This window comes from Papio anubis, chromosome 18 (genome assembly GCF_008728515.1).
Source record: "Papio anubis isolate 15944 chromosome 18, Panubis1.0, whole genome shotgun sequence".
Taxonomy (NCBI): domain Eukaryota; kingdom Metazoa; phylum Chordata; class Mammalia; order Primates; family Cercopithecidae; genus Papio; species Papio anubis.
In genome coordinates this window covers 50,677,308-50,698,287 of record NC_044993.1, presented here as the reverse complement: position 1 = coordinate 50,698,287, position 20,980 = coordinate 50,677,308, and the positions used below count along the sequence as shown (strand labels likewise).

The following is a 20,980-nucleotide window of genomic DNA, read 5'->3' as shown; positions in this document are numbered from 1 at the left end:
CTAGGTGACGGAGCGAGACTCCGTCAGAAGGAAAAGAAAAGAAAAGAAAAGAAAAGAAGAGAAAGGAAAGGAAACGAAAGGGGAAGAAGGAAAGAAGGGAGAAAGGAAGGAAGGGAGGGAGGGAGGGAGGAAGGAAGGAAAGAAGGAAGGAAGGAAGGAAGGAAGGAAGGAAGGAAGGAAGGAAGGAAGGAAGGAAATATAATGTCCCTTGCAAGCCTTTAGAAAGTCACAATGCTGACCAGGCACAGTGGCTCAGGCCCAGCTCTTTGGAAGGCTGAGGTGGGAGGATTGCTTGAAGCCAGGAGTTTAAGACCAGCCTGGCCAACATAGTGACACCCCCATCTCTACCAAAACAATTAAAATAAAGAATTAGCTGAGACTGGTGGTGTGTACCTTTAGTCCCAGCTAGTCAGGAGGCTGAGGCAAGAGGATGGGAGACTGAAGCAGGAGGATTGATCGCTTGAACCTAGGAGATCAGGGTTACAGTGAGCTATGATCGTACCACTGCACTCCAGCCTGGGTGACACAGCGAGACCCTGTCTCTAAAAAAGAAAAATCACAAGGCCTTCCTCTCTCTTTGGCTTTCCTATTAAGTAATTATTTCCTTGCTTTTCTTTCTTTTTTTTTTTTTTTGAGACGGAGTCTCGCTCTGTCACCCAGGCTGGAGTGCAGTGGCCGGATCTCAGCTCACTGCAAGCTCCGCCTCCCGGGTCCACGCCATTCTCCTGCCTCAGCCTCCAGAGTAACTGGGACTACAGGCGCCCGCCACCTCGCCCGGCTAGTCTTTTTTGTATTTTTCAGTAGAGACGGGGTTTCACCGTGTTAGCCAGGATGGTCTCGATCTCCTGACCTCGTGATCCACCCGTCTCGGCCTCCCAAAGTGCTGGGATTACAGGCTTGAGCCACACGGCCCCTCGTTGCTTTTCTTTACAGTTTTAATTCTGCATACCTGAACAGTATAGTTGAATTTTACTTTTTTTGGTGAAGGGTGGGTTATAGATAATTGAAAACTGGAGTAATTTTTTTCTTTTATTTTGAGGCAGAGTCTCGCTCTGCTGCCCAGGCTGGAGCGCAGTGGCGTGATCTCAGCTCACCGCAACATCTGCCTCTTGGGTTCAAGCAATTCTGCCTCAACCTCCCAAGTAACTGGGATTACAGGCGGCCACCACCACGCCTGACAATTTTTGTATTTTTAGTAGAGAAGGGGTTTCCCCATGTTGGCCCGGCTGGTCTTGAACTCAGGTGATCCACTCGGCTCAGCCTCCCAAAGTGTTGGGATTACAGGTGTGAGCCACTGCACCCAGCTTGGAGTAATATTCTTTTGTTACATATAGCTGGTGTCTTAATTTTCATTGCTATGCGGTATCGTGTAGTATGACTCACATCCCAATATGTTTATCTATTCTGTTGTTCATGGGCATTCAAGTTGCTCCCAGTATTGGTCTATGACAGACAACACTGCTGTGAGCATTTTTATAAATGTGTTCTTCTGCACATAAACATGTACTGATGAGAAAATCTACCTATGAGTGGAATTTCTAGGTCCTTGGATATGTTCATCTTTGGCTTTACAATATATTGACAAACATTTTCCCGGAGTAGTTCTATCCATTCATATTCCCACCAACAGCATATGAAAATTCCCTTTCCTGAAATTCACTGTATCCTTGGTGACATTTTATATTCTCCAACTTACAGATTCTTGTGAATTTGCTGCATGTGTAGTGATATCTCACTGCTTTTTAAAATTTTTGAGACAGAGTCTCGCTCTGTCACCCAGGCTGGAGTACAGTGGCATGCCCTCAGCTCACTGCAACCTCTGCCTACCTGGGTTCAAGTGATTCTTGATTCTCCTGCCTCGCCCCGTCCACTGCCACACACACACTGCCCCAGTAGCTGGGACTACAGCCACCAAGCCCAGCTAATTTTTGTATTTTTAGTAGAGACGGGGTTTCGCCAAGTTGGCCAGGCTGGTCTCGAACTCCTGACCTCAGATGATCCTCCCACCTCGCCTCCCAAAGTGCTGGGATTACAGGCATGAGCCACCACACCCGGCCATCTCACTGTTTTTAATTGGCAACTCTTTTTATACATTTTCCGGCCATTTGGATTTCCTCTTTGAGGAAGTAACTTGTCTAGGACTTTTGCCCATTTTTCTACTAGGTTATATGTCTTTAAAAAAATAATAGAGATGGGGTCTTACTGTAGCAATAGAGATGTTGCCCAGGCCGGTGTTGAACTCCTGGGCTCAAGTGATCCTCCCACCTTGGCCTCCTAAAGTGCTGGATTACAGGTGTGAGCCATCGTGCACAGCCTCACAATTAAATCTATTATCCACCTAGACTTTATTTTTGTCTAACATATGTATATTTTTTGAGGCAGGGTCTCCCTGTCACTTAGGCTAGAGTGCAATGGCATGATCACGGCTCACTGCACCCTTGACCTCCTGGGCTCAGGCTCAAGCGATCCTTCCACCTCAGCCACCTGAGTAGCTGGGACTACAGGCACCTGCCACCACACATGACTAAATTTATATTTTTTGTAGAAATGAGGTTTCACCGTGTTGCCCAGGCTGGTCTCAAACTCCTGCACTCAAGCGATCCTCTTGCCTCAGTTTCCCAAAGTGATGGGAACCAGCTGCGCTGGGCCCCTCTCCTCCCTTCTTAAGTATCAGATTGAGAATCTCAGGAAGACCATCTGTGCTCTGAGTTGCAGGGGCAGGAGCAGATGGGAAGGGCTGGTGTGGGGGAGGTCACGTGCTGGTGTTGAAGTCAGCTGGTGGTGAAATCTCAGCTCTGGCCCTCAGGTCACCACGATGCCGGAATACCTACGGAAGCGCTTCGGTGGTGTCAGAATTCCCGTCATCCTGGCTGTACTCTACCTATTTATCTATATCTTCACCAAGATCTCGGTAAGGTGGGGACAGAGCCTGGCCACACCCATGCAGCATGGGGAGAAGATAAGGCACAGATCTCTGCTCGGGAGTGTCTCCTCCCTATCCCCTTTCTCCTCCTCTTTTGTAGGCTGCAGGGAGGTTAGAGGAAGATGGGATGTGGGGAGGTAAGCGTGGACAGAGGAAAGTGGGAGAAAACGGTCGGGTGCAGTGGCTCACGCCTGTCATCTCAGCACTTTGGGAGGCTGAGGCGGGTGTATCACTTAAGGTCAGGAGTTTGAGGCCAGTCTGGCCAACATGGCGAGACCCCCATCTCTACCAAAAAATATGAAAATTAGCCGGGCGTGGTGGCTCATGCCTGTAGTCCCAGCTATTCGGGAGGCTGAGGCAGGAGAATTGCTTGAGCCGGGGAGGCAGAGGTTGCAGTGAGCCGAGATCACACCACTGCACTCCAGCCTGGGTGAAAGAGCGAGACTCTGTGTCAAAAAAAAAAAAAAAGAAATTTGGAGAACAGGTAGAGGAAAGGAGGGAAGGACTTTCTCTCCTACTCCTGCCAAAACTTTTTTGTCAACATCTCAGGATGGTGTGGGTTGATCAGTGGGACTCCAAGAACCCTGTCAACCCTTGGATAGGACTGTTCTCTTCCTCCTGGAATTAGATAGTGATCAACTGTTTATCAGATGTGCTGATGGCTGATTGTGCCTGCCACACCCTGACCTTTGGATAGGCAGATCTCCTAGGAAGTGGCAAAGAACAGGTGTATTGCAACCTCCAGACACGTGCCCCTCAGCAGAAGCTGTCTTCGCTTCCAGCCAGGGAGGAGGGAGGAGCTTGTCCTATGGGAAGTGGTGAGGGGGAGCAGAAGAGGTTCTATTCAATCCAAATAACAATAAGTGAATGTACGCCAGCTCCAGACTGCAGGACAGACACACAGGCTCCTTCCTAGAATGTTCACTTGCAGTCTGGTGGGAAGCTACAGATGTGGGAAGCCTTCTAGGGGAAGTGACATTCCAGGAGGAACTTACAGTTAGAGAAAGGGGACTGGCCCTCCAGACGGATGCACCAGCACAAGCGAAATCTAGGAGGCCCAGGCACATATGACTTATTGAGAAACAGAGGGTATTTCAGAGTCTGTGGAGGTCTGGGAGTATGAAGTGGGTATTTAGCCTCATTTATTTAGCCTTTATCCTGGGGGCAATGGGGGAGTTACTTAAGAGTTTGAGTGGGGAGGAGAAGGATGATGTGATCATGATGGTATTTAATGAAGGTTGCCGTGTGGAAGATGGAGTGGGAGAGGACCAAAAGCAGAAGCAGAAAGACGACTGAGGAGACTGCTGCATCAGCCCAGGGCCTGCAGGGCTCCAGTTTAAGACCCCTGATCTGGGATGCATTGGATGAAGAAGGGATGATGTGTGACTCTTCTGTGTTTGTCAGCATCTAGGCTAGGCCCTGATCCCAGGGAACCTGGGCTGCAAATGTCCATTCATTCATTCGTTCATTTGTTCATTAATTCATTTGTTCATCCATCAACCTCCTTTCTCCACAGGTAGACATGTATGCAGGTGCCATCTTCATCCAGCAGTCTTTGCACCTGGATCTGTACCTGGCCATAGTTGGGCTGCTGGCCATCACCGCTGTATACACGGTTGCTGGTAAGACTGAACAAAGGGTAACACCTGGCAGAGGTGGTGGGCAGGGGCTGTGGGCCACTCTACCTTTTCCTTGCCCATCTTCTGATGTTCCATTGTGCTAAGACCCATTTATTCATTAAACGTCACTCCTTTACCTTAGATAAAAAGATGTCTCCTGACCATTATCCAAAGGAAGGGGGTTACCTGATAAGATAAAGCATTTTAGGTCAGGCAAGGTGGCTCATGCCTGTAATCCCAGCACTTTGGGAAGTCGAGGCAGGTGGATCACTTGAGGTCAGGAATTCCAGACCAGCCTGGCCAACATGACAAAACCCCATTTCTACTAAAAACACAAAAATTAGGCCAGGCGCGGTGGCTCATGCCTGTAATCCTGGCACTTTGGGAGGCCGAGGCGGGTGAATCACGAGGTCAGGAGTTCAAGACCAGCCTGACCTGCATGGCAAAACCCCCTCTCTACTAAAACTACAAAAATTAGCCAGGCGTGATGGCCTGTGCCTGTAATCCCAGCTACTCAGGAGGCCAAGGCAGGATAATTGCTTGAACCTGGGAGGCGGAGGTTGCAGTGAGCCGAGATCGCACCACTGCACTCCAGCTTGGGTGACAGAGCGAAACACCGGCTCAAAGAAAAAAAAAAAATTAGCCAGGTGTGCTGGCAGACTCCTGTAATCCCAGCTACTTGGGAGGCTGAGGCAGGAGAATTGCTTGAACCTGGGGGGCAGAGGTTGCAGTGAGCCAAGATCGTGCCATTGCCCTCCAGCCTGGGTGACAGAGCGAGACTCCATCTCAGAATAAAAAAAGATAAAGCATTTTTAAAATGCACCACAATGGCATAATGTTTTTTCCCATTCATGTACCCCAGAACTGTTTCTTGAGCACCTACTAACTGCTGAGCCATGTGCATTCACAGGCACAATATAGGCTGGATAATAAACTACTGCAATCCTGGAGCCTGAGGGCAGGTAACCTCATCTCTCCCCCTCATACCTGTGTCCTAGAAGAGTGCCTGGCACGCAGTAGGGCCTTGAGAAGCACTTGCTTTTAAATATTCATTATCTCATCTTCCACTCTATTTTCACCCTTCTCTGCCTCCTCTTGGCGTAATTTAACTCATTCCATATGTATGTGTGTGTCTGTTTGTGTCTGTGTGTGCCTGTGTGTGCACAGACAAAACATACTGTATCTATATATTATGCTGGTATCTGGTATCTATATATTATGTATGTAGTATTATACATAATGGTATCTATATATTATGGTATCTATATATTATGGTATATAATACTGTATCTATATATTATGTACCTTGTATCTATATATTATGTATTTACGTATACAGGTATGTGTATATGGATATACATTTCCTACTGTGTGCCAGGGAGTGAGGCACAGGTGTAAACAAGACAAATCTCTCTACTCTGGAGGAACTTATTAAGTGAGGATGGGAGACAATGAACAGGGAAATCAATAAATAATGTCAGGCCAGGTGTGGTGGCTCACATCTGTAATCCCAACACTTTGGGAGGCCAAGGTGGGTGGATCACCTGAGGTCAGGAGTTCTAGACCAGCCTAGTCAACATGGCGAAATCCCGTTTCTACTAAAATTACCAAAAAATCAGCTGGGCATGATGGCACACACCTGTAATCCCAGCTACTCAGGAGGCTGAGGCAGGAGAATCACTTGAAGTTAGGAGGCGGAGGTTGCAGTGAGCCAAGATCGCACCACTGCACTCCAGCCTGGGCAACAGAGTGGAACTCTGTCTCAAAAATAAATAATTAAATATATCAGTGTATATTATTATAACCTGATAAGTGCTATAAGGAAAAATTAATTAGGGTGAAGAGATGGAGGAAAGGTTCTTTTTTTTTGTTGTTGTTGTTCTTTTTTTTTAACATAGAATATTCAGGTAACGCCTTTCTAAGGTGATATCTCAACCAACTTTTTTTCACCTTTGACTTTTATTTTAGATTCAGGAGGTAAATGCAGGTTTGTTAATGGGTACATTACATGATGCTGAGATCTGGGGTACAAATGGATCCATTAGCCCAGGTAGTGAGCAGAGTACCCAGTAGGTAGTTTTTCAACCAGTGTCCTCCTCCCTCTCTCCCCCCTCTAGTAGTTCCCAGTTCCCTTATTCAAGTCCATGAGTATCCAATGTTTATTCAGTTTCCATTTATAAGTGAGAACAGGCGTGGTGGGCCAGGCGTGGTGGCTCACTCCTGTAATCCCAGCACTTTGGGAGGCCAAGGTGGGAAGATCACCTGAGGTCAGGAGCTCCAGACCATCCTGGCCAACATGGTGAAACCCCTTCTCTACTAAAAATACAAAAATTAGCTGAGTGTGGTAGCGGGCACCTGTAATCCCAGCTATGCAGAAGGCTGAGGCAGGAGAATCGCTTGAACCGAGGAGGCAGAGGTTGCAAGGTTGCAGTGAGCATAGATCGCACCACTGCATTCCAGCCTGGGCAACAGAGCAAGACCCCGTCTCAAAGAAAAAGAAAATAAACGAATAAGTGAGAACATGCGGTATTTGGTTTTCTGGTCCTGCATTAATTCACTTAGAATAAGGGCCTCCAGCTGCATTCAGGTTGGGCTGCAAAGGTTATGATTTTGTCCTTTTTTTGTTTTGTTTTTTTGTTTTTGTTTTTTTTTTGAGACGGAGTCTCGCTCTGTAGCCCAGGCTGGAGTGCAGTGGCCAAATCTCAGCTCACTGCAAGCTCCGCCTCCCGGGTTTACGCCATTCTCCTGCCTCAGCCTCCCGAGTAGCTGAGACTACAGGCGCACGCCACCTCGCCCGGCTAGTTTTTTGTATTTTTTAGTAGAGACGGGGTTTCACTGCGTTAGCCAGGATGGTCTCGATCTCCTGACCTCGTGATCCGCCCGTCTCGGCCTCCCAAAGTGCTGGGATTACAGGCTTGAGCCACCACGCCCGGCCTGATTTTGTCCTTTTTAATGGCTGTGTAGTATTTCATGGTGTATCTGTACCATATTTTCTTTATCCACTCTACTGTGAATGGGCACCTGTGTCAATTCCATGTATTTGCTGTTATGCATAGTGTCGTGATGGACATATGAGGGATGTGTCTTTTTGGTAGGATGACTTCTTTTCCTTTGGGTACATACTCAGTAGTGGGGTTGCTGGTCAAATTCTCAGTTCGATTCTCAGTTCTCTCTCCACAGTGGCTGAACTAATTTACACTTTGTATTAGTCAATTCTCACACTGCTATAAAGAACTACCTGAGACTGGATAATTTATGAAAAAAAAAAAAGAGGTTTAATTGACTCACACTTCCACAGGCTTAACGGAAAGCATGGCTCGGAGGCCTCAGGAAACTTACAGACATGGTGGAAGGCAAAGGGGAAGTAAGCACGTCCTACCATGATGGAGCTGGAGAGAAAGAGTGAAGGGGGAGGTGCCACACACTTTTTTTGGCGGGGCGGGATGGAGACTTACTCTTTTGCGGCTGGACTGCAATGGTGCGATCTCAGCTCACCGCAACCTCCGCCTCCTGGGTTCAAGCAATTCTCCTCCTCAGCCTCCCAAGTAGCTGGTATCACAGGCACCTGCCACCATGCCCAGCTAATTCTGTGTTTTTAGTAGAGATGGAATTCCTCCATGTTGGTCAGGCTGGTCTCGAACTCCCAAGCTCAGGTGGTCTGCCCGCCTTGGCTTCCCAAAGTGCTGGGATTACAGACGTGAGCCACCGTGCCTGGCCTAGTGCTACACACTTGGAAACAACCAGCTCTCATGAGAACTCTATCACCAGACAGCACTGGGGGATGGTGCTGAACCATTAAAATCACCCCCATGATCCGATCACCTCCCACCAGGACCCTCCCCTAACATGTGAGGATTACAATTCAACATGAGATTTGGGTGGGGACACAAAGCCAAACCATATCACACTCCCACCGACAGTGCATCAGCAGCATTCCCTTGTCTCCACAACCTCGCCAACATCTGTTATGTTTTGACTTCTTAACTGGTTTTAACTGTTTAAAGCTGTTCTGGTCAGGCGTGGTGGCTCACACCTGTAATCCCAGCACTTTGGGAGGCCAAGGCAGGAGGATCACCTGAGGTCAGGAGTTCGAGACCAGCCTGGCCAACATAGTGAAACCCCATCTCTACTAAAAATACAAAAAAATTAGCTGGGCGTGGTGGTGGACACCTGTAATCCCAGCTACCGGGGAGGCTGAGGGAGGACAATTGCTTGGACCCTTGAGGCAGAGGCTGCAGTGAGCTGAGATCGTGCCACTGCACTCCAGCCTGAGCGACAGAGTGAGACTCCATCTCAGAAAAAAAAGAAAATTAAAAAAAGAAGAAAAAGAAAAAGAAAAAAGCTGTTCTGGCTGGTGTGAGATGATATCTCATTGTGGTAGTGATTTTTTTTTCTTTTTTTGAGACAGCGTCTCTCTCTGTCACCAAGGCTGGAGTGCAGTGGTGCAATCTTGGCTCACGGCAACCTCCATCTCCCAGGTTCAAGTGATTCTCCTGCCTCAGTCTCCCGAGTAGCTGAGACTACAGGTGCCAGTCACCATGCCCGGCTAATGTTTGTATTTTTTGGTAGAGAAAGGGTTTCACTGTATTGGCCAGGCTGGTCTTGAACTCCTGGCCTCAAGTGATCCGCCTGCATCAGTCTCCCAAAATGATGGAATTACAGATGTGAACCACTGCGCCTGGCCTGTGATCTGCATTTTTTTGATGATTAGTGATGATGAGCATTTTTCCATATCTCAGCCAAGTTTAAATAACACCCACCAGCAATGCAGAGGAGGAGAATTCCAGACTGAGGGAAGGGCTGCAGTAAAGACTCTGAGATGAGAGCCTGCCTGAGCAAATGGTTATGCAGGCTGTGTCCTATTCCACTCCAGGTGGTGCCATTCACACCAACCAGAGCACTGTGCTAAGCAGCAACCCTGGTGGTGAGAGTGGGATTGGAGAAAAGGGCAGGGACCAGAGCTTTGAAGGAAACAAAGTAAGCCTAGCATTTGTTCTAAGTGCCATGGAATACCATTGGATGCTCTAAACAGAAAATTGACAAAATCTAACATATGCAAAGTCCCCTGATACAGAAAGACCTTGGCTGAGTTCTCAGAACTAGCAGAAGCAATGTGCCTGGGGCAGGGGGAAAGGGGAGGGCAGGCTGCCACAGCGGATGAATGTTAGTGTTCCTTGTTTGGAGGTCTGTGTTCCCCATTAGACTGTAGGCTCTCTGAGGGCAGGCAACATGCCATTTTGTTGGCCTCTGCATCCCTACCATATAGAACTTGGTGGGGAGCTCACCGGCTATTTGGTGAAAGACTGAACAAAATGCTCCCCACAGTGCCTGGCATAAGAAAGACCCTCATCACTGTTAATGCAGAAAGGATGGTGGGTTAAGTGGTACCCAACACCAGGACCTCACCACACTCAGGCTGACTCACTGCATGAGTGAATGGCAGGGGACTGGGGCCAGAATCAAAGCCAGGTCCCCTCCCCTTGGTGAGAGAGCCCTATTCTTGCCGGCAAGGAAGGAGGGATCCCGGAGAGCACCACACCCACGGGCGCAGGGTTTTTAAATTGTGCAGTGACTGTGCCCTCTAGTAGACGTGTTTGTACGCATAAGTGTCCCTTCGCCTCATGAAGGAAGAAGAACAGAGGTTTAAGGAAGAGACTGGAAAGATTGCTCTGTCCAGATGCGGATGGATTTGCTACCAGTATCATCATTAGGAAGATTTTTTTTTTTTTTTTTTTTTTTTTTTAGATGAAGTCTTGCTCTGTTGCCCAGGCTGGAGTGCAGTGGCGGGATCTCAGCTAACTGCAACCTCCACCTCCCGGGTTCAAGTGATTCTCGTGTCTCAGCCTCCCGAGTAGCTGCCCCACCACGCCTGGCTAATTTTTGTATTTTTAGTAGTGACAGAGTTTCACCATGTTGGTTGATCTCAAACCCCTGACCTCAGGTGATCCGGCTGCCTCAGCCTCCCAAAGTGCTGGGATTACAGGCGTGAGCCACCGCGCCCAGCCCATTTAGAAGATTTTTGCAGGTGGCAAACTCAACAAGAATCCTCTGAGGCACCACACGATCCTCTTCAGGAAGTCTAGGGGGCCTCTGAATCCCTAACACTCGCATCCTTTATCCAACCTTAAAAATAAAGATGTTGACTGGGTGTAGTTGCTTACACCTGTAATCCCAGCACCTTGGGAGGCCGAGGCAGGAGGACTGCTTGAGCCAGGAGTTTGAGCCCACCCTGGGCAACATAGCAAGACTCCATCTCTAGAAAAAATTTAAAAATTAGCTGGGCGTGGTGGTTCACGCCTATAGTCCCAGCTACTTGGGGGACTGAGACGGGAGAATCACCTGGGCCCAGTAGGTCTAGGTTGCAGCGAGTTATGATCACGACACTGTACTCCAGCATGGGTTGACAGAGTGAGACCCTGGCTCTGAAAAATAAATAAACAAATAAATAATAAATACATAAAGGTATTCAGAGCTTGGGGACTGTGGCCCAAGCACCACTTTCTATATCAATTGAAAATTGCTAGCCAGGTGCGGTCGTTCATGCCTGTAATCCCAGCACTTTGGGAGGTCGAGGCGGGCAGATTAGGAGGTCAGGAGATGGAGACCATCCTGGCTAACACAGTGAAACCCCATCTCTACTAAAAATACAAAAAAATTAGCCAGGCGTGGTGACGGGCGCCTGTAGTCCCAGCTACTAGGGAGGCTGAGGCAGGAGAATGGCATGAACCTGGGAGGCGGAGCTTGCAGTGAGCCGAGATCGCGCCACTGCACTCCAGCCTGGGTGACAGAGCGAGATTCCGTCTCAAAAAAAAAAAAAATTGCTGTGTTAAAAAAAACACCCTCAAATTGAGGGTCTTGAAAAACCAATGGTTTATTATTCCCCAGAAGTCCGTGGGTTCCCTGGGTGGATGTGTGCTGGTCTCACCTGGCTTTGTGAACTATAGTTCGGTGGCAGGTGGAGCAGCTGGCTGGAAGAGGATGGCCTCACTCATATGGCTGGTGTTAGCTTGGGCTGTTGACTGGGCTTCCCCTCCATGGGGGCCCTCTTCCTCCATTAGGTTAGGCTGGGCTTCTTAAAGCAAATGGTCTCAGGGCAACAGGAGAGTAAGTGCAGAAGCTGCAGGGACCCCCGAGGTCCATACCACTTCCCCCACATTCTATTGGTCAAAGCAAGTCACATGGCCAAGCCCGTGTGAGAAGTAGAGACATCAGCTTCACTTCATCACGAAAGGAGCAGCAAAGTCACATTGCAAAATGGGCGTGCACACAGGGAGGCGTGATCGTGGCCATCTTTGCAATCAATCATCACTAAGAAATCTCCCATCAGGTCCTGGCCTTCCAGGTTCCCTTGGGAACCCAGAGTAACCCCTTTTCATCAGACTCCCTGTGTTCATCCCACCAGGTGGCCTGGCTGCTGTGATCTACACGGATGCGCTGCAGACACTGATCATGCTTATAGGAGCGCTCACCTTGATGGGCTACAGTAAGTGGGGTCCCCGGGTCACTTGGGTGGACGACAGCCCCTCTCTCCAGCAGGGATATCTGCTCTCAACACAGTGAATGGCAAACCCAGCTGTCAAAGAGCAGACTGCTGGGGAATTTTTGTCAGAGGTGCTTGGCTTGAGGCACGGTTATTTTAGCTAGAAGAGAACTGTGCTTATTGTGGAAACTTACTGTTTTTGTTTTCATTTTTTTTGTTTTGAGACAGGGTCTTGCTCTGTCAGTCAGGCTGGAGTGCAGTGGTGCAATCATAGCTCGCTGCAGCCTTGAGCTCCCGGGCTCCAGTGACTCTCCCACCTCAGCCTCCTGAGTAGCTGGGACTACAGGTATAGGCCATTATGTCCAGCTAATTGTTTTTTCCTGTTTTTTTGTAGAGATAGGGTCTCACTATGTTGCCCAGGCTGATCTCAAACTCTTGATCTCAGGTGATCCTCCTGCCTCAGCCTCCCAAAGCCGCCCCACCTGGCACTGTTTTTTTTTTAAGTAAAAGTTAATATCTTTCTATACTAATATGGAAAAATAACTGAGTGAAAAAAGAAAAGAATGTGAAGAGACAGCTTTTCCTCACAGAGGTTTTTGTTGTTATTTGTTTGTTTGTTTTGAGACAGGATCTCACTCCGCCACCTAGGCTGAAGTGCAGTGACACAATCCTGGCTCACTGCAACCGCTACCTCCTGGGCTTAAGAGATCCTCCCACCTCAGCCTCCCAAGTAGCTGGGCCCACAGGTGTGCACCACCACTCCCGGCTAATTTTTTTTTTCATTTTTTTTAATAGATGGGGTTTCACCATGTTGCCCAGGTTGGTTTCAAACTCCTGAGCTCAAGCATTCCACCTGCCTTGGCCTCCCAAAGTGCTGAAATTACAGGCATGAGCCACCGCATGCAGCCTACAGAAGCTTTAAACTCTAGCACTAGCCCACACCTAGACTTTAGCAATTCGTTTCAAAATATTTGCCCTGGCCGGGCGCGGTGGCTCAAGCCTGTAATCCCAGCACTTTGGGAGGCCGAGGCTGGTGGATCACGAGGTCAGGAGATCGAGACTATCCTGGCTAACATGGTGAAACCCCGCCTCTACTAAAAATACAAAAAAAAAAAAAAAAACTAGCCGGGCGTGGTAGCGGGCGCCTGTAGTCTCAGCTACTTGGGAGGCTGAGGCGGGAGAATGGCGTGAACCCGGGAGGCGGAGCTTGCAGTGAGCCGAGATCACGCCACTGCACTCCAGCCTGGGAGACACAGCGAGACTCCGTCTCAAAAAAAAAAAAAAAATATTTGCCCAATTCTTCGTACCAGCTTGTATGGTGATCCTGTCTTTCTTTGTTTTGCTGCCAATGGCCATGTCTCTTTGGAGGCTCCTGTGTTTTCTGAGATCTCAGGCCAGTTGGTTGCTCTATGTCCTCACCTCTCTGATAGGTTCAAGGGAAGTTATAATTTTGTAGATTAGCCAACTTCTTATTATTGTTAAGGGGGGGAACACTACTCTTCACAGGTTTCTATCTTTTAGAGGTAAGCCACTCATTAAGCCTTAAAGACTACAACAAAAGCCGAGTGTGGTGGTTCACACCTGTAATCCCAGCACTTTGGGAGGCCAAAGCAAGAAGATCACTTGAGCTCAGGAGTTTGAGACCAGCCTGAGCAACCTAGTGAGACTGTGTCTCTACAAAAAATAAACATAAACTTAGCCGGGTGTGGTGGCATGTGCCTGTAGTCCCAGCTACTTGACAGGCTGAGGTGGAAGGATGGCTTGAGCCTGGAAGGTTGAGGCTGCAGTGAGCTGAGATTGTGCCACTACACTCCAGCCTGGCCAACAGAGCGAGACCCTGTCTCAAAAAAAAAAAAAAAAAAAAAAAAGGCTATGAAAACTAATATAGAAAACACAGAAAAGCAAAAGGGATCATAATCCTGAAAGATGGCAGACTATAGTGCTGAAAATTATATATTTTAGGACTCAGAAGAAAATATTAGAAGAGTGCCATGCTTGGAATCCTGAACTCTATGAAACATGTATGAAAGATAGAAGTAGAGGACAAACTGAGATGAAGGGAGAATAGAAGTGGATAAAAAGGAAAAAGATTAGAGAAGATTACAACACATTTTCTAAAATTTTCTTTAAAAATTAGCAGAATTAAACTCCCCACAGGAGGATGTAAAGAGCAGAACAAACGCTAAAGAAAATCAAACCCAGGATGAAAACAAATAGGAGTTCTTTTTTTTTTCAGACGGAGTCTTGCTCTGTCACCAGGTTGGAGTGCAGTGGCATGATCTTGGCTCACTGCAACCTCCACCTCCCAAGTTCAAGTGATTCTCCTGCCTCAGCTTCCCGAGTAGCTGGGACTACAGACATGTGCCACCACGCCCAGCTAATGGGGTTTCACCATGTTCGCAGGGATGGTCTCGATCTCTTGACCTCGTCATCTGCTGGCCTCAGCCTCCCAAAGTGCTGGGATTACAGGCGTGAGCCACCACGCCCGGCTGAAAATAAGTAGGAGTTCTAATAAAATGCAGAGAAAAGGGATAAATAATAAAATTATAAAAGAAAAGATGACAAATATAGAAGACAGAGAGCAGAGATATACCATTTGAGAAATGTTTATTCTTTTTCTTTTTTTCTGCTTTTTTTTTTTCTGAGAAATGTTTATTCTTAGAAAAAAGATCAGAAAAAAATGGAACAAAGTAAATAAATTAATCACAAAAGAAAACTTTTCTTAGAAGGAGGATGATATATCTAGCTAGGTGTAAAGGGTTTGGTGTGTCTTAGGCAAAATCAATGAATGAGATCTCCAGGTAGAAGCATTATGAACAAAATGTGAAGTATAGAATAATTTTTAAATACTAAAGAATACAGAGAGGTGGGAAGATCATTTGAGGCCAGTAGTTTGAGACCAGCCTGGACAACAAAGCAAGACCCCACTCTATGAAAAATGGAAAATTAGCTGGGTGTGGTGGTGCACACCTGTGGTCTCAGCTAGGGACCGGAGGATCAGGGAGCTTGAGGAGGTTGAGGCAGGAGGATCGCTTGAGCCCAGGCGCTCGAGGCTGCAGTGAACTATGATTGCACCACTGCACTCCAGCCTGGGTGATAGAGTGAGATTCTGTATAAGGAAAAAAGAACCCAGACAGAAAAAATGTAGTGAGCTAAAAATAATAAAACAAGCTGGTCTCATTCCCCTCCTTCATAACAATAAAATGCCAAAAGACAGTGGAACAAAGGCTACAGATGTGTTTTATGGGAAAAGTAGTATCCTAAGTAACGATCGGATACCCAGCCAAGTGCCCTGTTTGCCAGGGCTGCAGAAATATTCTGAACTATGCAAGGACTTAGTAAAAGGAGGACCTACGCGCCTGTCTTGAAGATACAAGAGAGAAGCAAAATCGAGAGTTGGTATTATGACTCAAGAGAAAATGGTAGTAAATAATGATCCAGTTAAAATTGTTATAGATCTGAAAAATTGTCTGGTCAAGGCAAATGTTGCATAAAGAGTATAACAATTTAATAAACATTGGATCTAAAATCCTGTTTTACTAACAAAAACTTTAAAATGTTGGGAGAGATAGTATGCTACATTTCCCATCAAATAGGAAGAAAAACATCATGAAGAAGAAATACTGAACTCCAAGCAGACACTCATATAAATCTAACCCTTTATGTAGGAAATATGTGTGTATAAGTTTTTTTTTCTTAAAAGAGAATAACAAGAAATCACAACCAAAGGGAAAGAATAAAAGAGAATGCAAAGTAATAGTAAAAATATCAGTTATCACAATACAAGTAAATGGAATAAAATTCCCAATTGAAAGACAAGGCTTCTTACAAGCAGTTATCAATCTATGTGGCTGTTTGTTCTGTTTTTCTTTTCTTTAGCTATATATTATTTATTTTCTCAACAAAACTCAAGATTTATAGTTTGGGTTAAGAAAATGTAACGATATAATTTGCAAGTGGCACATATAAAACAAAGTATAAGGCAAAAAGCAATAAACGGGGATAAGTAATTTTATATTGAAAATATAAAATTCATAATAAAGATGTAACCTTTGTTTATTAAATAACATTGCAACAAGATACACAAAGCAGAAGTTGTTATAAGTTGACAGAAACCAAAACAGTACTAAAATACCTTAACAATACAAGAACATAATGAGGATTTAGAAGATATAAATTCTACAAATGAATAAGCATTCTCCTAATCATGAATGTGTATTTTTCCAGCATTCATAGAATCACCCGCAAAAATTAATCATTGAAAAAAATTTTTACAAAACTGTGTATAAAAACATTGTTCAGATTATCTTACTCATATAAACCAAAAAATTTAAACTCATTAGGGAAAGTGTAAATTTTTTAAAAATCGAATTACTTAGAAATTTAAAAGCCGTCTTCTAAATAGTGCCTGGGTTACAGAGAAAATAAAAGCTGCAATTACAGACTATCCAGAAAAAACGAGAACATTACATTTCATTCTTAATAGATAAAGTCAAAGCTGTACCTCTGTAAAAACATTTATATTCATAAATATGAAAGCCCAATTTAGTGATTTAGAAAAAAGAGTTACTCCAATTACTCCAATATCTATTTCTTTTTCTTTCCTTTTTTTTTTTTGAGATGGACTCTCACTCCGTCGCCAGGCTGGAGTGCAATGGCGTGATCTCGGCTCACTGTAACCTCCGCCTCCCGGGTTCAAGTGATTCTCCTGCCTCAGCCTCCCAAGTAGCTGGGATTACAGGCGCCCACCACCACATCCAGCTTATTTTTGTATTTTTAGTAGAGACAGGGTTACACCATGTTGGCCAGGCTGATCTCAAACCCCTGACCTCAGGTGATATGCCCACCTTGGCCTCCCAAAGTGCTGGGATTACAGGCATGAGCCACTGCACCTGGCCTTTTTTTTTTTTTTTTTTTTTTTAAGACGGAGTCTGGCTGTGTTGCCCAGGCTGGTGTGCAGTGGTATGATCTTGGCTCACTGCAATCTCTGCCTCCCGGGTTCAAGTGATTCTCCTGCCTCAGCCTCCCGAGTAACTAGGACTACAGGCATGCACCACCATGCCTGGTTGATTTTTGTATTTTTAGTAGAGACAGGGTTTCTCCATGTGGGCCAGGCTGGTCTTGTATTCCTGACCTCAGGTGATCCACCTGCCTCAGCCTCCCAAAGTGCTGGGATTACAGACGTGAGCCACCTTACCTGGCCCAATATATATTTCTTTGAAAAGAACCATAAAATGCAGTTGCAAATCAAACCAAGAAAAAGAGAGAAAACAGCATAATTTGGAATGAGAAAAGAAACAAAATACAGGTCATATGCAGTGGCTCATGCCTGTAATTCCAACACTTTGGGAGGCTGAAGCAGGAGAATTGCTTGAGCCTAGGAGCTCGAGACCAGCCTGGGAAACATAGTGAGATCCATCTCTACAAAAAACTTTAAAAGTCGCTAGATATGCTGGTACACGCCTGTAATCTTAACTACTCTGGAGGCTGAGGCAGGAGGATCGCTTGAGCTCAGGAGTTCGAGGTTACTGTGAACTATGATTGTAGCACTACACTCCAGTCTGGGTGACAGAGTGAGACCCTGTCTCTAAGAACAAACAAAACAACAAAACCTGAAGCCATTATTAGACCTACCACAAGGTTTTACTTTTTTTTTTTTTGAGGTGGATTCTTGCTCTGTTGCCCAGGCTGGAATGCAGTGACACAATCTTGCCTCACTGCAACCTCCACCTCGCAGAGCAATTCTCCTGCCTCAGCCACCTGAGTAGCTGGGATTACAGGTGCCTGCCACCATGCCTGGCTAATTTTTGTATTTTTAGTAGATATGGGGTTTCACCATGTGGGCCAGGTTAGTCTCGAACTCCTGACCTCAGGAGATTCACCCCCCCCCCTCGGCCTCCCAAAGAGCTGGTATTACAGGTGTGAGCCACTGTGCCTGGCCAGTCTTACAATTTAATGGAGCAAATAAATAAATTACTATGTCACATTTTTAATATTTTGATGGTTCAATATATTTGATTTCTTTGCAATCCTATGTATTTTTGCATTATTTAGAAGTATTATTCTGAGAAGCAATTGTAGGAGCGAAGGGAAGACTGGAAATCTCACTGGAAAATCAACCAACAAGAGGCAGATTAATAGGAGAAATGGCATACAAATTTATTAGCACGCACAAGGGAGAATTACGGAGTGATTTCTCAATATCCTAATATCATATAGATGTTTCTATACTGTACTTCTTAAGGAAAAAGGAGATGGACAAGTGTCGATGATTTCAGGGAGGTAGTAAATTATTTTTAGGGGAATTCAATGGGCTTAAAGAACATACAATGGCCTGGGACAATGGCCAGGAGTATCACTTGAGGTCAGGAGTTCGAGACCAGCCTGGACAACATGGTGAAACCCCGTCTCTACTAAAACTACAAAGATTAGCCAGGCATGGTGGCACACTCCTGTTATCCCAGCTACTCAGGAGGCTGAGGCAGGAGAATCGCTTGAACCTGGGAGGTGGAGGTGGCAGTTAGCCGAGATCGCACCACTATGCTCCAGCCTGGGTGACAGAGCAAGACCTCATCTCAAAAAAAAAAAAAAAAAAAAAAAAAAAAAAAAAGAAAAGAAAAAGAAAGAAAAGAAAAAAGAAAGAAAGAAAGAAAAAAAGAAACTTGGACAGACACATTCATTACTTTGTGGTGGAGGTTTCATGGGTGAATACTGATGTCAAACATCAACTTTTACACTTTAAATATTTGCAATTTATGGTTAGGTCAATGATAGTCCAATAAAACTCTACTATTAATTTCTTTAAGTTAAAAAAAAAGTGGGGAGGAGGCTAAGAACCCTTAAGGGGATCAACATTTTTTGGTAGCTCTGGTCCTGCTAGAATTTCACCAATCTCCAGCCATCTCCTCATCACTTGCCATGGACCAATCTGAATTCCTGGAAAACAGGCTTCCTCTGAATTCTAGGTTTCGCGGCAGTTGGTGGGATGGAAGGCCTGAAGGAGAAGTACTTCTTGGCCCTGGCCAGCAACCGGAGCGAGAACAGCAGCTGCGGGCTGCCCCGGGAGGATGCCTTCCATATTTTCCGAGATCCGCTGACATCTGATCTCCCGTGGCCAGGGGTCCTATTTGGAATGTCCATCCCATCCCTCTGGTACTGGTGCACGGATCAGGTACAGGATAGTGGCCTCAGCAAGCTTTTTCCTTCTCTTTGCTTCTCTCCTTAGGGTGGCTGAAGTCAGTACTTTTTTCTTCCTCCACCTCTTCTCTCATTTGCATTTTCCCTGCTTCCTTGACTACTTCCTCCTTTCCACTGCTCTACATGCTATTTTGTTTCTTGCTCTTGTGAATGTGAACGACAAATCCAAAGCTGTTGATATTTGCAAAGGGGAAAACTCAACACTCTGGTTTTTTTTTTGTTTTTTTTTTTGTTTTTTTTGTTTTTTTTCCCTGAGACAGGATCTCACTCTATCACCCAGACTGGAAGGCAGAGGCATGATCATAGCTCACAGCAGCCTTCATCTCCTGGGCTCAAGAGATCCTCCCATTTCAGCCTCCTGAGTAGCTGGGACTACAGGCACACGCCACCATGCCCAGCTATTTATTATTATTCTTATTATTTTTTAGTAGAGATGCAGGTCTCACTATGTTGACCAGGCTGCTCTCAGACTCCGGAGTTCAAATGATCCTCCCGCCTTAGCCTCCCAAAGTGCTGGGATTATAGGTGTGATCCACTGCAGCCGGCCTAATACACTTTGCTTAATGTATTAGGTGTTATTTATTTATTTATTTTTAACTGGGAATATCCAGTAGGCAAAGGAGATGATACCTTTTAAATGGGGGTTAAAACTCCTATTGGACATTATTTGTTCAACAAATACACACTGGTTATCCTCTACATACCAGGCACTCTTCTGGGCACTTAAAACCAGGAGCTAATAAATCAAACCAAGCTCTCTGCCCTTGTGGAGCTTCCCTTCTTCTAATGGGAGTAGACAGAGACAATAAGTAAAACAGTAGAGTGAGGTCAAGGAGATTGAGAGTGTGGTAGTGCAATTTAAAACGGGGTGACAGGTGGCTCACACCTCTCATCTCAGCACTTTGGGAGGCTGAGGTGGGAGGCTCACTTGAGTCCAGGAGTTTGAGACCAACCTGGGCAACATAGTGAGACCCTGTCTCTAAAAAAAAAAAAAAAAAAAAAAATTAAAAATTAGCCAGGCATGGTGGTGTGCGCCTGGAGTCCCAGCTATTTGCGAGGCTGAGGTGGGAGGATCGCTGGAACCCAGGAGGTCAAAGCTGCAGTGAGTTGAGATTGCACCACTGCACTCCAGCCTGTGCAACAGGCCTGAGACAGCAAGACTCTGTCTCAAATAATGTAGGGTGCTTAGGGGAGGTGTCATTGAGAAGTGACCTTTGACCAAAGACTTTGTAGAAGAGCGAGAGCTCCCCGTGATTTTTGGAGGAAGAGTTTGCAGCAGAAGGCACACCCAGAGCAAAGGTAGATACATAACTGGTGTGAAAAAAGAGAGGAGAAAATCAAAATGCAGAACCATGTGTACAAGAAGCCCTTTTGTATTAAAAAAAACCAGGAGAATAGAATCAATATTTGTGTTTGCTTATATGTGCATAAACTCTGGACAGATGTATACAAAACTAAGAAGAGTGGATACCTGTGGGCAGGGAGGCAGGGCAGGTGGGAAGGATGAGTGGGAGCTGATTCACTGCATATTATATTTTCTCGGGTTTTAAACTGAGTGAATATATCACGTGTTCAAATATTCTTTTTCTGTTACATGAAACATCAGAGGCCTATGTATCACTTGGGGAGTTATACTGCATAGTGAGGGCTGATGAGAGTTTAATTAAAGCAATAATCATGGCATTGGACAATTGATTTGATGCAGGAGACTTCACAGAAAATGAAACCCAGGTCCCATCCATAGGCCAGCCCTTATTTGAG

General features: G+C 45.8%; 1 protein-coding gene across 7 annotated transcripts in view; it reads left to right on the top strand.

The window, feature by feature from the left end:
* SLC5A11 (solute carrier family 5 member 11) overlaps positions 1–20,980 on the top strand; it is a 75,088-nt gene that overhangs the window by 29,926 nt on the left and 24,182 nt on the right. For 5 of the 7 annotated variants that reach the window (XM_031658373.1, XM_031658371.1, XM_031658372.1 and 2 more), the window contains exons 7-10: positions 2,807–2,911; positions 4,440–4,545; positions 11,945–12,025; positions 18,988–19,193. In XM_031658373.1, coding sequence (XP_031514233.1) covers positions 2,807–2,911; positions 4,440–4,545; positions 11,945–12,025; positions 18,988–19,193 — 498 coding nt within the window. Of the gene's footprint in view, positions 1–2,793; positions 2,912–4,439; positions 4,546–11,944; positions 12,026–18,987; positions 19,194–20,980 lie in introns of all 7 variants that reach the window. The other 2 variants (XM_031658374.1, XM_003916688.5) reach the window with 2 other exon arrangements.